At 40.0% G+C, this 18,172-nt stretch overlaps 1 protein-coding gene across 21 annotated transcripts in view; it reads right to left on the minus strand.

Moving 5' to 3' along the window:
* The window catches only part of ptprdb (protein tyrosine phosphatase receptor type Db), a 253,880-nt gene that overhangs the window by 63,833 nt on the left and 171,875 nt on the right, over window positions 1–18,172 (minus strand). For all 21 annotated transcript variants that reach the window (XM_028016147.1, XM_028016167.1, XM_028016162.1 and 18 more), the window contains 2 exons: window positions 14,979–15,128; window positions 3,831–3,976 (listed from right to left, as the gene is read on the minus strand). In XM_028016147.1, coding sequence (XP_027871948.1) covers window positions 3,831–3,976; window positions 14,979–15,063 — 231 coding nt within the window. In that variant the 5' untranslated portion in view covers window positions 15,064–15,128. The remainder of the gene's footprint in view (window positions 1–3,830; window positions 3,977–14,978; window positions 15,129–18,172) is intronic.

The raw sequence follows: 18,172 nt of genomic DNA on the forward strand, positions 1-18,172 counted from the left end.
GGGTAGCATCCCTCCGCCTACGGGTGGGGGGACGGGTTCTGACTGTCGTTTGTGCTTACGGGCCGAACGACAGTTCAGATTACCCACCCTTTTTGGAATCCTTAGAGGGGGTACTGGAGAGTGCTCCTCCTGGGGACTCCCTTGTTCTGCTGGGGGACTTCAACGCTCACGTGGGCAACGACAGTGAGACCTGGAGGGGCGTGGTTGGGAGGAACGGCCCGCCCGACCTGAACTCGAGCGGTGTTCTGTTGCTGGACTTCTGTGCTCGCCATGGATTGTCCATAACGAACACCATGTTCAAGCATAAGGGTGTCCATATGTGCACTTGGCACCAGGACACCCTAGGCCGCAGTTCGATGATCGACTTTGTCATCGTTTCATCAGATCTGCGGCCGTATGTCTTGGACACTCGGGTGAAGAGAGGTGCGGAGCTGTCCACTGACCACTACCTGGTGGTGAGTTGGCTCCGGTGGTGGGGGCGAAAGCCGGTCAGACCTGGCAGGCCCAAACGTGTTGTGAGGGTCTGCTGGGAACGTCTGGCAGAATCCCCTGTGAGACGGAGCTTTAACTCCCATCTCCGGCAAAACTTCGAACACGTCCCGGGGGAGGTGGGGAACATGGAGTCTGAGTGGACCGTGTTCCGTGCCTCCATTGTCGAGGCGGCCGATCGGAGCTGTGGCCGCAAGGTTGTCGGTGCCTGTCGCGGCGGCAACCCTCGAACCCGTTGGTGGACACCTTCGGTGAGGGATGCCGTCAGGCTGAAGAAGGAGTCCTATCGGGCCTTTTTGGCCTGTGGGACTCCGGAAGCAGCTGATGGGTACCGGCGGGCGAAGCGACATGCGGCTCGGGCGGTTGCTGAGGCAAAAACTCGGACGTGGGAGGAGTTTGGAGAGGCCATGGAGAAAGACTTCCGCACGGCTTCGAGGCGATTCTGGTCCACCATCCGGCGTCTCAGGGGGGGGAAGCGGTGCAGCACAAACACTGTTTATAGTGGGGATGGTGTGCTGCTGACCTCTACTCGGGACGTTGTGGGTCGGTGGGCAGAGTACTTCGAAGACCTCCTCAATCCCACCAACATGCCTTCCACTGAGGAAGCAGAGCCTGGGGACTCTGGGTTGGGCTCTCCAATCTCTGGGGGCAAGGTCGCCGAGGTGGTTAAAAAGCTCCTCGGTGGCAAGGCCCCGGGGGTGGATGAGATCCGCCCGGAGTTCCTTAAGGCTCTGGATGTTGTAGGGTTGTGTTGGTTGACGCGACTCTGCAATATCGCATGGACATCGGGGGCAGTTCCCCTGGATTGGCAGAGTGGGGTGGTGGTCCCCCTGTTCAAAAAGGGGGACCGGAGGGTGTGCTCCAATTATAGAGGGGTCACACTCTTAAGCCTCCCTGGCAAGGTCTATTCAGGGGTCCTGGAGAGGAGGGTCCGTCGGATAGTCGAACCTCGGATTCAGGAAGAGCAGTGTGGTTTTCGTCCTGGTCGTGGAACACTGGACCAGCTCTACACCCTCGGCAGGGTCCTGGAGGGTGCATGGGAGTTCGCCCAACCAGTCTACATGTGTTTTGTGGACTTGGAGAAGGCGTTCGACCGTGTCCCTCGGGGAGCCCTGTGGGGGGTTCTCCGGGAGTATGGGGTACCGGGCCCTTTGATACGGGCTGTCAGGTCCCTGTATGACCGGTGTCAGAGTCTGGTCCGCATTGCCGGCAGTAAGTCGGGCTCGTTTCCGGTGAGAGTTGGACTCCGCCAGGGCTGCCCTTTGTCACCGATTCTGTTCATCACTTTTATGGACAGAATTTCTAGGCGCAGCCAAGGTGTTGAGGGGATCCGATTTGGTGGCCTTAGGATCTCATCTCTGCTTTTCGCAGACGATGTGGTCCTTTTGGCTTCATCAGATCGTGATCTGCAGCTCTCGCTGGAGCGGTTCGCAGCCGAGTGTGAAGCGGCCGGGATGGGGATCAGTGCCTCCAAATCCGAGGCCATGGTCTTGAGCCGGAAAAGGGTAGAGTGCCTTCTCCGGGTCAGGGGGGGTGTCCTGCCCCAAGTGGAGGAGTTTAAGTATCTCGGGATCTTGTTCACGAATGGGGGAAGAAGGGAGCGGGAGATCGACAGGCGGATTGGCGCAGCGTCTGCTGTCAAGCGGGCGCTGTACCGGTCCGTCGTGGTGAAGAGAGAGCTGAGCCAAAAAGCGAAGCTCTCGATTTACCGGTCGATCTACGTTCCCACCCTCATCTATGGTCATGAGCTTTGGGTCATGACCGAAAGAACGAGATCGCGGATACAAGCGGCCGAAATGGGTTTTCTCCGTAGGGTGGCTGGGCTCTCCCTTAGAGATAGGGTGAGAAGCTCAGTCATCCGGGAGGGACTCAGAGTAGAGCCGCTGCTCCTTCACATCGAGAGGAGCCAGTTGAGGTGGCTTGGGCATCTGGTCAGGATGCCTCCTGGACGCCTCCCTGGTGAGGTGTTCCGGGCACGTCCCACCGGGAGGAGGCCCCGGGGAAGACCCAGGACACGCTGGAGAGACTATGTCTCTCGGCTGGCCTGGGAACGCCTCGGGATTCCCCCGGAAGAGCTGGAAGAAGTGGCCGGGGAGAGGGAAGTCTGGGCCTCCCTTCTGAAGCTGCTACCCCCGCGACCCGACCTCGGATAAGCGGAAGAAGATGGATGGATGGATGGTTTCTGAATAGTTAAAATTGCTTTTGAGCTGCAAGGGGTTCGACTTTTGCGTTTGACAACTGAAAATGGCAATTAAATTAAATGAATGGGTAAAAAAATTAATATTTATATTTCTGTATGAATTCATTCACTTTAAGGTTTATTTTGTTGCAATTTTTAAACGAGTAAACAGTTTATCTTGCATGCACTCTGATCTCAATCAGCTTAAAATGACAACTTCTGACTACTGAGAGTTTGTGTATTTTGTCTTGTCTGCTGCAAACTGGGACAGGTATGGAGGCTAACTGGTCGGTCTGGGCTTACTATGCATCCCCCCCCATGGTACCAATTATGAAAGAAAGTGGTGTTTAATGCAGCCTTTATACAGGAAGTGTTGATATTTGAAAATTATCTCAATGCATTTCCTAGACGATATGGATTTTAAAATGACCTTTCTCAAAATGATAACCGAACAATTTAAATAATGAATTCTGGTCTTTCCACTTCGTGCTCATCTTTTTTTTAATTAACTTTTTTCATGTGTTTTATTGTTACTCAATGTCATGCCCTGTATGACTTAGATGTTTTATTACAGTAGTAGGGCACAACAATAAATTCTTTTGAAGGAGGAATTTCATACCAAATTTTAATGATTGCCTTATGTAATGTGACTTGAGACATATGTGTGTGCTTGGGCTTGTTTCTCATCTATTGATTTACTACAGGATAGCAAAACAAATAATTATAATAAAAAAACTGAACATGATATGTTATATAGGTGGCAAACTAAATCTAAAGTAAGTTTGATTGTTTTATAGAAAATTCTGGATCATGTCATTAAAATGAGTTATTGGGTTTTCAAAGTTTAATATCACATGAAGGAACAAAAAAAATTGTGAATCTTCACAGATGATGAGCTGGTATAATAGAAGAAGCTCATTCATTCTGAGATGAGGAGGAGATGAATGCGTCTCCGATGCCCATCCATTAATCCATTAATTATGAAGCTACAGCCCGGATATGGTCAACTCAACCCCAATAAAGTCTCCTGTAAACAACAATCCAATCAATAAACTGCTGTTTTGAGCTCTGTTACGAGATGCTAACCTGTACTCACTTTTTTATTTACAGCAATATAAGATGTCAGAGGAGCAGTCAGGCATTTAACATCACAGCATCATACCTCAAATCTCTGGTTGGTGACTTTTTTGCCTTTCTTATTCCAGACAATCTTGGGCTGCGGATCCCCCGCAGCCTGGCACACGAAGGAAGCCACTCCCCCCTGCACTCCTGTTTGGTTCTGTGGGGTTCGCGTGAATCTGGGTGGAGCTGTGAGGGAAAGATAATTTTCAAAAGTCAACATCACATTAAGACTGCTAATGTGCGAGTAAATGTTTCACCTAGCTTCGGTCCTAAGTTTCATCACTGTTTCACTACTGCTAAAATTCCTTTAAAAGTCTTTTTTGTTGCCTGATTATGGAGCTCATAGGTTCTTTTTAGCTGCAGCTATAAAAGACAGATTTGTTTAGGTAGTATTACAGACCAGTTTCCTACATTGTATTGCAACTAATACTACTTTTTCCACTTTTCTCTTACTCTTCCCAGATCCCATTCAGTACAATCTATTCAAGGTACTGAAATCAAGGGGAATCATATACCATGCAATTCACCAAATTATTGGCATGCAGAGTATGAATGCAGGGAGCCAGTTCAATTATTGCGTCAATGCAGACCTTGGAAACTGCAATATTGCACACACATATACTGCAATAGCAACTGCCATTGAAAGTGCTGTGCAGTTCCAAACTTGATCATCCTATATTTTTGTTTCATTAATTGAGTGAATACCATAATAATGTCCAACTAATGTAAAATAGCAGTGTCAGTCTTATGCTGGCCCTTGCCAGTTTCAACAAGAAATACAGTATGTGGTTATATATAAAACCACAATTTTCATTATTTCTACTTTTATAAGAGTCAATAAAGTAACATTTTTTGTTCAATTATGTCTCTTCAAGCATTTAGATCTATGTCTTAAATTAATATAATGTAATGATATCACACTAATTATAACACTATATAAAATAATATCACACTGTATGTAGTGATTTTAAAGCTAAATGCTTAAAAACTTCTGAGCAATCCATTTCATTTTCTGTCTGTGTGTTACACTACTTGGAGTAGACCTATAGTGATTTTCCCAGTTTAGACATGCATGTGGGTGGCTTTGTTGTCAATGTGTGTCTCTTATTCCCCGTATGTGTGTGCATGCTCCCATCATGTTTTCCCTCTGTCCCTGTATCACCAAAGAAGCTTAATATTTCTGTGCCATAAAGGATTTATGAAGACTTACTTCTAACATGACCACTAAAGCCCCACGTTCCGGGTACGCCAACAATATCATAACCCCAGCCTCCGCTGGATTGTGACATCACAACATCAAAAAGATTCGGCCCGTCATTCACGGCGCGTCACCACCAGCTTGCCTAATGGCATTCCAGCCAAACCAGAAAATCCCTACTTAAGGGCTTACCGCCAAGCGCCCTGACAAAGGGAGAGAAATTGCTTTTTGCTGTTTAAAAGGAGGGTGGAGGGAATGGGAGAAAAGCTAAGCTGTTCGGAGAGGGGGGGAAAAGGGAAATAGTGAGGAGAAATTAAGAGAAAAGCAAAGAGCGATGGAGAAGAACAGATGAGGAACGAGAGAGGAAAATGGGCAGGAAAGAACGAGACACAGAAGGGGAACCAGATGTGACGCCAAACAATAAGAGAAAAGCAACCAATTAACTGTTAAACTTAAGTGCTTCACAGCCAAATACAATCTCACATGCATCTTTATGACCATTCACAGAAAACAAATTAAAATAAAATCAGCACCTGGATTCAACAGAGTAACTGCAAGAGGCAAATGATTTGACATTCAAATAAATTAACAACTCAAAATTCCTGAGAAGAAAAAATAAGCAAAAAAAAAGGATGATACAGAAAAATGCATTTATTATAGGGAGAAATGACAAACAAAAAAATACTCCCACAGGTTGAACTACAATCAATCCACATCGAAATGTCGAAAAATTACATTACAGAAAAATGATATTTTTTATGTTGTAATTTTTTGTGATTTCTACTTTTTCCCATTAAGACCATATTTCTTCACTCACATTGCTTGCTGATGCTCTATGCAAGTTTCCTGAGATATAAACTTTTTAAACTACATTGAATAATAAATTGAACGGTTTGATAGAATTGGAATACATGTGTGATTAAATTGAAATATTTTTTTGCAAAGTGCATCAAGAGGATATTTGCTATACAAATAAACAGAATCGAACTGAATTAAGTATTACAAATATATATATACAGTATATATACTATATTCTGCTTTGATTAACATAATTCATGCACTTTTCACCTATGCTCTGGGAAATTGCCAAGGTAACCATTATTTTTTTATATTTTAACTCTCTGTGCCACTTTTTCTAACTGATTGTGCATTATAAAATAGTAGTTTGCAGATTAACAGAAACTGGTTTGTGTTGTTTCGTTCGAGGCCATATTGTGTGCACTTTGCTACTCCATCCTCACACCAACTCATGCATGCCATTACAGTGTGAGTGGGTTTGTGCTGCAGTAGTGAGAAAATATGTGAGAGAGACATGGGAAGGCTGAGGGGAAAGAAAAAGAATGAGGAGCGGGGGAATCTCTCGCTTAATCCTCTTACTAATCTCTCACCCACAAAACAAATGAAAAGTGTAAAGCCAGCAGAGCCATGCTAACAGGCTTGCTAGATCTTCCAATTGCTTTTTTTTATTATCTCGCCCGTTTTTCTTTATCTATCCAGCCTCTTCGTACATCTACCGTTTCACTCTTGAAGGTTCCCTCCATCTTGCACTTATCTTGGCTCTTAATTCTCTGAATAACTTCTTCCTCCTCTTGCTTTGCAGCTGCTCCCCTCGCTACTTTTTTTTCTTTCCCTTCTTCTTGTTTCTCATTCCCTATCTCCTCCTTCCATCTCTGGGGTGTTACATAAGTCTTCCTGTCACATTGACTGACTTTATAAAGTGTGTGCATGTGGGGGGGCAATGGTGGAGAGAAGTGGTTCAACCATATTCTCCACAGCTCCCCTAACTTGGGTCCTCTTCTCTTTAATGTGTCTCCTCATCTCCATTTATCAACTCTCCCGCTTTTTCTTCCTTTACATCTCTCTCTTCACCCCATCCCATCCTCTTTCACTCAATCCTCTGTCTCATCGTTGGATTGATCCCTTCTCCTTCTGCTTTTCTCTTTTTTTTTTGTCATTGCGTCAGAATGTTCTAACCGTTTGGTCTTTTGCTTGTGATCATCAGAGACTTTTTTTTTTTGATATTGTGGTGCTTGGCAGGATTATACACTGGCATTTGGGCCAATGGAAAACAGGCTAAAGATAAAAGAAATGAAGAGAAAATAAACTCTTTTTTTAATACTTCATTATTTTTAAGTTAGTCTGTAGACGTTCAAACATATCAGATGCAATTTACATTTTATAACATCTATTGTGTTTTTCTTGAAGTTGATTAAAGGAAAGATCCAAAGAGAAACTTTGGAATAGAGCATTATCAGCTTTTTCTGTTTATCTGATGGTAAGGATTACACATTCAGCTCTCTTTTTAACAAAAATTTTCAGAGGGCAAACGACCATCTTCCCTCTTTTCCCACATACTTTAAAGGCAAAAGAACAATAAAACCTAGCTAAACTGTTATGTGCTGATAGAGGCTAACTTAAGAGGTATTTAAAAAAAAAGAACAGCAAAATTAAAAGAAACTAATGGCAGTGTAGGGGGACTAGCAGGACGCGCTGCTGCTGCCAGATGGTTTCTTAACCGAGAGGGACACTCAAGACAAGTCAAGTTTGTAAGAACAGATGCTTGAAGAAACCCTCAGGGAAAAAGATTTATGTTTCCAAATGTGTCAAGATTACGTGCATTTTAGAATGTCTTTTTATTAAAGAAAAGCACATGGAAAATAAGATGACTATAAAACACTGAGAAAACATGACTGTTACACTTTTTCACTGCTTAAAATAATGAATAACTTCATTATTATGCTCAGCACTTATTATGTACCTTATTTAGTTATGTAATCAAATAGTTTGTCTGGTAAGGAAGTGAGCAACTTTACCTGCTATAAAATCAGTTGAAGTGTGTCTATACATGTTTATGATACTTTACTTGTGTTTTATCACTATATATTTATTTACAGCTTTCTATTACGGTAATCTATTTATTTATTTACTAAAATCAAGGAACTGAAAGTATTGACAAAATTAAACAGAAAAAGATTCAGAAATGATCTCTGCTTTGTTGATAAAGATGCCCTTTCTTCTATTTGTTCCTGTATTGTATAAGCAATTACTAATCATTTGTGGTACTTTGATTTATTGTGTAACACCTATGTATCATTTGGTGAATGGGTGAGAAATGTGATCTTTTTTTCTATGCAATTAATAATAAGATATGTTCTATAAATCTGGTATTGTATTTGTATTTTATATTTGTATATTTACATCATTAGTGAACAAATGGGGCAAAGTACTATGTTAGATTAAGTGATGGAAAAAATGTGTGTTCAGTGATCTGAACTCATTCCTTCAGATCCCTCAAAGTCATAAAGTCTGTTATAAATCACTATCCTGTAGGCCTTATCATATGTGCGCTCAATCACTTACTGAGGCTGATGTGATTCGCAAAAGCATGAAGCAGACAGGCCTATCCAAACAAATCAAATCCAACAAAAAGCAGCAGCATGAGCTGCAAATATTTTCTGATACAACTTAAAGCAGATAAGAGAAGCTCAGAGAAACTAGTTTATTGCCAGAAATTTGACATAACATATTCTAATATATTTCTGATTTTGTCTTTGAACATGCTTTAATATATTTGACCTTTTGAAACAGTAAATATACATGTGTTGGAAGTTTTAATCAATTAGGAAAAACTGGCCTGCATATATTCTGAGTCTATAGAACACAGCATTCAGTGAGTATATTTACATCCTTCCTAAGGAAATGTAAAGCTGCCATATTGTGATTGAATTTCACTGCTTAGCAAGTGAACTGAATTAGGTCCTTCATATAAGCTCAGCAATGAGGCCAATAGGGGACTAAACCACAAGTTGTTAGTCTGAAGAAGAATGGGTGGGCAACTGGCCAGAACCATAAGTTAAAACACATTAACTTCAAAGAGACACATTAAGAACAAATGATCAGCCTCTCGCTTTTGGGCTGGTAATGAAATTGGATTGCTGGGCCCAGTAAGCACACAGGCCTATCATCCCTCTGCAGAAAACAAGTGGTAATTGGAAAACATTTGGCTAAATGGGCTATTCTAACATAGAAAATTAAATTATGCACAAATAAATGGGGTGATATTTGATGAAAGGTTTAATTAAAGTAAAGCATTATTCAGGTTTCTGAAAGATTAGCTATTCATCTGAGCTAAACCCCAACAAATGAGGAAAAAAATAGATTTTATTTAAATTCGTTTTTAATTTGGAATTCCTTATGGTTGAATTTTTATCTGTCATTATTTGAACAACCTCCAGCTGATCTATGGATTTATAGTTTTAACCACAATGACGTTACAGCAGAAGATAAAATGCACTTTTATTGCCTATAGTTATGAATGTCCAATTAGAGTTGCTCTTAATCACCCACAGCAGCCTCAGGCAGAGTTAATCAGGGTTAATTTGCTAGAAACACAAGGGGAGGAATTAATCAAACAGGATCTTCTTTTATGCACAGGTCATTAGAAACACATGGGCGACCCATTGGGTATACAACTTTACTGGGTCAGAGCTGGCTTCCCATGAAGACGAACAGAGGCTTTCTCAGTGCTGGTCCCAGCGCATTAGTTCCATACCAGCGCTCGGCAACGTTGGCGCTAAGCTTACGCTATGCAGGCCTCTTCACAGACGAGTGCCCCTGCTTAGCGAATGCTAAGTTAAGGTGATCACATTCTGTTTCTCACAGATGGGTGCACAGCTATGTTATAGCTGCGGATAAAATATGTAATTGCACCCTCAATGAAAAGTCTAAGAAACTTGGGCAGCACCAACACTTAGTTACCAGACTAATTGAAATAGAGTGAAGTGCATCCACACTTTGAAACACATATGGCTAAAAAAACATGAAGAGTACCTGATAAATACTTTAAGTAGAGTGTGTTAAAGAGTTATGGCATCTGATACTTATCTGACTGTTTTAGATGTGGCCTAGTTATGTCATCTTCAGTGGAAACATATGAAGATTGTTTGGACTTTCAATGCATTTACACAATATAACAACCAGCTGTCATTCATACCCCTTCGGAGGACCTTCGAAGGTTCCTATGCAGTCTTTAAAAGCCCGTGATTTGATTTAAACATTTGAGTATATAAGTATTTCTGTCTGTCTTTCTTTGTGGCTTTCCTTCCTTCATGTCCTCACTTTCTTCCAAAGGACTTTTCTATGTTCCTCATTTGAAATCAAAAAGCAACTAAGCTCTGAATCTTATGTAAAACCACATTAAGACCCTTTTTGTATGAGGTCTTCAGTCACAAAGTAACTCTGCTGTGGAGCATATTCAGCTTTTATTATATATTTAGCAACTTGTTTCAATCTAGGAATTGCCTCTGATTTGCCATTTGAAACTAATCAAATTAAGAGTGTTTTTATTATGCTATATTTTGCAGAACAGCAAATTAAATACTGATTTGCCATGTTTTCAGCTGGATAAACTAATTGCATCAATTGTATATAAAAAAAATGTCTGCATACCTTTGGACTATTTTTTTCTACAATTGCTTGTGTTTCATCCATCTATAACAAATCAGAGCTATTTCACTGCCCGTAGAGGCATCAGCAATGTAAAGATTGGGTAGCACATCCTTTTATTCATTATGCTACCATGAGTGCTTGTTCTACATTAAATCAAATCATATTCACACTTATTAAAACTCTGCTGGTGATATGCTAATCTAAACAACAAAATCTGTTGCCTAAGATGCTTCTACCACAGAAGATCTCTGTATTTAAGCAAATCATGTCTTTACACTCATATACATCAATCAAAAAAGGACAATCTTGACAAGAACATTACCAGTGTAGCACGAGAATCATCTAGACTCTTGATCATTAAGAGAAATCATCAAGGTGGTGTATCATGAGATAAGCCAAGTTGCTTTTCATATTTTGTGGTGAAGTTCCAACGTTGACTTTACTTTTATCTGCGAGTTAAGCTACATCAATCAATCATACAGAAGATGCAATCTATCCAAGAAACTGACCTGATTCTTTTTCTTGCCCCTAACGGATTCCCAGATCAGAAACCTCTAATCCGAGAGGCCCTCATACTTAAGCCCATGTCTCTGAATCCTCACTTTACCCCATCCATCAGCGTCAAGAGACGACCATAGACCTTACATAACTCTAGATGCTTATCTGGGTCTAATCTCATCTAAACTAAGCATTAAACATGCTTTCCTGCATGAACATATAAAAAAGACAAGTATAAATGGTTTCACACAGGCACAGATTACTAAACACAAAGCCCCATGATAACACTGGATGAGCTCCAGAGATCCACAGTTTAGGTGTGAGAATCTGTCAACAAGACAATCCTTCACGGATTTTGGAAAGAACTGTATGAGGCCAAGCTATATCAGATTCCAGTCAACCTGAAGTTGATGCAAAAGCTGGCAAAATGCCATAATCTGACAGGTCAATCAGTCACCAAGTGAACAGGTTTCATGTTTCAAGTCACACCTCATAGGTCACATATAAAAAGGTCATTTTATTTCAGCAACACAGAAAAAAAAATGCTTCTGCATTTTTGTTTTTTTCCCCCTCTAAATTCAATACAGAGCCTTTACAGAACAGTAATGATGCGATGCAAGCTGAAGGTAAACAGTTTCACAATCCTTCCTCAAGCTGAATCCTAAACCACTCTTGTCTACATTCAAAGCGTAGAATGTGCTTCCTGAAGCACGGGGATGCAATCTGGCCATGTGTCAACCGTTGGAAATCATTTCTTTTTGTTCTTTGCACTGTACTTACAAAGGGGCTTGTATTTCACCTGGAATTACTGTTACATCCAAGCTGCACGTGCAGAAGGACTAGCTGATTTCAGGGCAAACAAGGGTCAGTGAAAAACCACCATCTTATTGCAATCGCCCGTCTTCCCCTCATTCCCATTCAACAGAACGAAGTGAGATAGAGATGCTGTTTCTTGCACCGGGTATTTCACGGCGTACATGGAGCAGTGGCCTAGTTTGCAACCGGATCAGGGCATTACTCTTAATCCCCCAGATATATGACATAAGCACGCACGCGCAGATAGCCATGCTGAGAAACAAAATAAAAGGTGGTGGGAGAGAAGGTAGCAGAATCAGAAGGAGAATTTGAGAGAAAAAAAACAAGCAGGGCATTGAGCTTTGCTTTTTTTTGTTATAATATTGTTGATGCCTGAACATAACGTAAAGTCATGCAATTTTTCCAAGCATTCACATTGGATACTGGTTCACCTGACTGTAGCTTAAATCCCTCGGTCAGAATTGTGTAATATATCTGTTCCAAGCATGCGTTTTCATTTCTTAAACTGCAGCTTCTGTTGTTGCATAAACTGTCATTAGAGATACATCAAATAATAGGCCAGAAACTGGAATTGACCAATTCTCCCCTAAATGGCTCTAGTATGTGAGTGACAGTTCAAGTACAAAATCTTTTTTATTCATCCTGTTTATTGAATGTATTAAAATTCCAGCTGCTGTCACATTATTTCCTATCTTGCTATATCTGTTGGCATATTGCAAAATTTGTTATAAATGTTTATTGTGTTCAAGAGTATGACATTTACAGCATTCTATTGTGTCAGGACAATGTATGTTCCTTTTATATATTCTTTTATTTAATCTCATCATTATTCAGAATAAATTAAATATCAAGGTAAAACAATTGGCAATGCTCTAAGTGCTCCTTAGCAGCCAGAAATAAGTCATGTTTTTTTATGTTATTGCTGTGCTATTTAAAATGCACCTGCACCTATTTTATTGCACTGAGCAGTATTCAAGGTGCATGCAAGGTGTTCCATCTAAAAAATGAATTATCAATGATCTATGTGTGCCTCCAAATGGTTATTCATCCGTCCATTATTTAAACCTGCTTCTCCTTGCTGCATCGCAAAGAGCGCCTGTCGGTCACATAATTATTAGTAAAATTAATTAGGAAACAGGATGACCTGAGCTTCTCTCTCAGTTTCAAGCATTTCTTTTTATTTTGTTCATTTCATTAAGCTTTACAATAAACATAATAAGGACAACTGAAAGCAATTTCTGAACGTGTTTACCATTTCAAAACATGGTCTTATGATGAGAAACTAAGATATCAGTGTCCAGACAGCCTTTGTTTCAATTCTTGACATTCAAATCTCTGATTATCCCCTGTTGATATTAAAAGGGATGCAGAACGCTGTATACGTGGAGATAAAAGGGTAAAAAAAAGAGAACAGATTCTCAAGCTCTGCATTTCCTTCTATCTCAGCAGAGTGCAATGGTAGGAAGAGAGAATGCTGAAAGTTAACAAGAAAAGACTAACAGAGAAGTAGAGGGTGGGAAAGAAGATAATGTATACTTAGAAAAAACAGACTATGAATCCCTTACAACCTTTTCTGGACTTGTGGTACTCTTCTAAATCTCAAAGCCTGAGAGCATCGTTGTTTTGATGGATGACCAAGCCTTTGCCGTCTGACCCTGGAACTTCCACGTAGGACAAGAGGGAAGGAGGTTGAAAGCAAAACAAGACAGGCTTGAAAGTGTGCTTTCACTCGGGCTCTATGAGGCTTTAAAACATTCCAGCACAGAAATTACTGCCTGAAGCCTATACTTGTGTGTCAGTTTGGGTGCTTTTACAGGGTGGTGATGATATGTTATCAGAATCGCACAACTGCAAGCTTGGAGCTACACTGCACTCTCTTTTGGGCAAACAGATCATCCTGTACATGTTCAATCAGCTGATTTTACGATTACTCTTTCTGTTTTATGTTCTATCCAATCTTTAGTGACCCCTCTTTTTGTTTATTTCTGTCCACCTCAGCCTCCCCACATGTCCAAGAGTTTTACCTCCAGACACAAAACATCCTGATTTTTATGGTTAATCATCCATCCAACAAAATCTTAGGGACTCCTACACGTACAGAATTATTTTAAATAACAACCAGCACATATCTATTGAGTATCTAACAATGCTAAACACAGAGGATACATACACTGTCTAGAAAATATGAAGTAAAAGATATTTTGAAGTATTTTGTTCTTTCTATCTGTACCTTCTAATAGTGCTCTGCTGTGTGCAGCTGTTCAATTATCCCTCCCTTTGCACACAATCATGTTTTCATTGGCTCTTGTTAAATTGCTGTCTTTGTAGAATTATAGAGAACAGCTGTAAAATAATAAGTTGACATCAGTTGATTAGTTTTAAAATAGGGCTCCAAACCGTTGTCAATAATGATAAAGTAATATCAGTAATCTCAGTTCACAATCAGCAGCTCTCATTCCTAAAGTAACTGTGTTGCTTTTAGCTTGTACAGTACATTTCAATTTCTTAAAACTTAAATACACTTCTTGCTTTAGTGACCAGTGGTTTTGGTTAGTACACGTCAGCGTATCACAGCTTAGCTGAACTATCAAGCAGATTTTGCAGCTTTGTGGGTTCTTGATTGCGTAGACCTTCACATTATTGCAAAACATTCTCCTTCTTCACTTTATTGTTGACTATTTTGATGCATCGGTGACTGTTTAACTGGTTTCAAATAGATTGCTTTTATTGCAAGCAACAGAAAACTGTAACTTAAACGGTTTTGAAGACAGACCACTTGAGAATTTACAGAAAATGAATAAAATCCACCAGTCATTTAAAATCAATTACTTGTAGTCATACACAAAACCACACAAACATCCTGATGTGCCCAAAAACTTTCTTGAGAAAAGCTTTGGATGAGGACCAAATGGCAGGGATGAGACGCAAACATGGTATTAACAGAATCACACAAGCAGTAGGGAAATTATCTGATTTGCCATATGTGACCTGTCTGCCTGTGCCAAGCACTGCTAAGAAGAACAAAAACAGCTGGCCTCAAATCAGAACTGCAGCCTAACACACACTCAGGCTGGCACAGAAACCCAACATGTGCACTATCTGCAGTAGAGAACTACATGAATTTGGGATATTCAAGTATGTGTGCTATATGCACACACATACTCAGATCTGTGTGTCTGCATGCTTTGGAGAAAGAAAATGAGCAAATGACTTTGTAACAGGACTCACAGTCAGCATCAGCGAGGAAGAGGAAGCTGAGGAGAAGCAGGCCTGGACTGACAGGGAGCATCGCGGGATAGTTCGACACATGCATGCTGTATTCACCGTGAGCTCAGAGCCTCACTGAACAACAGGATGATAGAAACAAGCCTTCACAACCTGAGGAGACAAGACAGGGAAAATACCATTAGAGAAAATCCAAATTAGTCACAAATGTGTTTATATGTATGTGTGTTTATAGACTGTATATATACATATATATATGTGCATAATTTATAACCACACCCACACACGGCCCAACACAGACTTAGAGTGCTCTAGTTCCCTCTAGGCTTCACACTCCTCGTCTGCAACCACCTCCCCTCTATTCCTGCTTCATCAGGACCATACACTTATCACTGAAGGTGTGTTTCGTGTGCCTTTATGTATTTGTGTGGTAGTTAATAAAAGTAACTGATGAATCTCAATTTATGGCAAACATTTAGCAATAAAACATCACATCTCCTCTGAAGTTGAGTTTTTATGCTCCCAAGTGAGCAATGACCTCATTTTTATTTTATTTTTTTTGTATCCCTGCTTGTTACACAATCCCAGAGAGCAGGCTGTACTTCCATGTTAGATTTTTCCCAAATGTGCATCAGAACAACGAGATTTCAGATTGACGAAAAGGAGTGGATGGCTCTAAGGTGGAGGGGTGGAAGGACAGACCAAGAGATTGATGGATGATGGGGAGATTAAAGTGGGAGGAGACTGGCTGATGTTATCTCCTGGCTATGTTGCACAGAGTGTTGGATCAACATGCAGCTCAGTGTTTTTATCCTTTCATCCTTAGCTCACTTCCTGCCTTAAAGTGACTCTTTTTATGATACATTTTCTTCCTCAATTCTTTTCATACTTTAAATTTATTTTTTTATAAAAATTTCTACAGTTTCTGCCGCAATATGCTTCTCTATCACAGCAATTGGGAAGTTTTTATCTTTCTAAACTTACCTTGTTTGTCTGTCACTGGAAGACATAGTGGGGGATTTTGGCTTTAGTGGAGATGTAGTGCTGTGAAAAATAATTGACCCTTGCCAGTTTCTTCAGATTTTACTTTTTCCTCATGATTTAATGTTTTAGACCATCACACAAATTTTAATAGACAAATATAACCTGAATTAATATAAAAGGCAGTTCTCAAATGCAGATTTTATTATTATTTGTGTTAACTAACATTCTGACAATCCCTTAACCCCCAACAATTGTATTTATTTCATCTTTGTACAGTAATTTTGACCCCATATTCTTTATGCAATAGTCTTGAGCCACTAAAATTTGCATATTTTCAGAATGAACAAACTGTTTATGATCATGCTACTCCATCTCTAATAGACTAAATTCGAAAATTTGACAAGGCCACTTAAATATTGACTTCATATTGACTTTTTTTTTCTTTTTAGAAGTGAATTTGTTGATGTGCTTTGGATCAATGTCCTGCTGAATATTTTTATACCAGATGTAAGGCACACCTTCAGTTTTGTCTTGTCAGTCCGTGTAACACCTTTCCAAAAGTCCTGGTTACCAGAATTATATAAAAAAGTGGAGCAAACCTTATTGTGCTTTCTGGTCAGCAGAGGATTTCCTTTGAAATGCCAATTTTGCCTATTATCTTTCTTACTGTTGATTCTTAAACATTATATGTAAATGAGGCGAATGAGGCCAACAGTGCTTAGAGGTTGTTCAGAAACATCAGTGAGTTCATTTGTGACACGTTCTGATGTAATGTATTTCTCAATTTTGTCAGTGACTTTGGGTTTCTTGTTTGTTCTTGAATTTCTTTGATTGTAGCATGATACATTGTTCTTGAGACCTTCAGATCCCTCAGGTTTTTCAGTCATTGGGGAATGCTAGCTAAATTGAACACAGTTTAAAACAAAAACCTAGACAGTTAATTAATGATTTAACAAGATGGGTAAAAATACTTTCACACACCACTTGAGAATAGAAGTCATCATTTGAATACTGGAGTTTGTATTCACTCAGATCACTCTTTGATGTTAAAGTTGATCTGAAACATTTATCTGTGACAACACTTACCATGTAAATTTGTCTGAAGTGTCTTAAATCACATCACACAAAGAGAGCTGACAGAATGCTGCTGCTGCCCAGAAACTAAAGACATATTCTAGCATGTAGTAGAGCTATGGTATATGCATTTTTAAACTCAATTGTTTTCATATTTGCATCTTGTGCATGTGGCTGGGTCATGCAGTGCCCATGTGATAGGGCATGTGTGTGTGTTTGCATGATCTCCAGAACTGAACAGATTCATCAGCAGCAGCAACAGTCTTAATCCTCTCTGCTCCTGAACAAGCCATCTGATTAAAAAAAAGAGGAAGGGGCCAGGGCCCCAGAGCTCTTAGCCTGCCTGTAATGAAGGCAGCAAACAAATCAACCCACACTGGATTTTCCACTTGGTTTAGTCCAAAACAATTGCTTTGGGATAGCTTAGATTTCTCCCTGTACAAATTAAGTTCCCTGATTTACACTACAGCAGCAGAGAGGGGAACTCATACTTTACTGTATGAAATGGAAATATCTTTTAGAGCTAAAATCCAAAAATGACTTATTTTAAAGTTGTTTTTCATAATCATAATACCAGTGATGCACCAATCAGATAAGTCAAAAGGAATTGAAATCACTCATTTTCCCCTCACAAGATCTGATCAAAAATGGGCATAAAATATCTTATTTTTCATTATATTCAGTATATGCATCAACACAGAAAACTGACACCAATCTAACATTTAGATGCATTAACAAACAGCATGTTTTTTGATGTTATTCTTTTTGAGTATAATTTTAAAAATTCTAAAGTAAGAGACATTCATTCAAAACTTCTTCTACTTTTATTTCAAAAACTGCATAATGTTTGTTTTACATGCTCTACATAATTGTTTACATAAAGCAATGTTTCCATTAGTGAGTTTGAATGTGATATAGTCTAAAGACTGAAAACTGACATATGGAATCATTCAGTAAGAGCCTGCTTGATGCATCACCACATAATATTTTCTTGTAACAAATATTCAAATTGAATAAAAACCTTATACAATCAAGTGAAGTGAGTAGAGTTCTTCAGAAATTTGGTCAAATGTTCTGCACCAAAAATGTGCAGAACTACTTTAATGATATTAACATAGGATACTGTGTGCATAAAAACC

This window comes from Xiphophorus couchianus, chromosome 5 (assembly GCF_001444195.1).
Source record: "Xiphophorus couchianus chromosome 5, X_couchianus-1.0, whole genome shotgun sequence".
NCBI classification, from domain to species: Eukaryota; Metazoa; Chordata; class Actinopteri; order Cyprinodontiformes; family Poeciliidae; genus Xiphophorus; species Xiphophorus couchianus.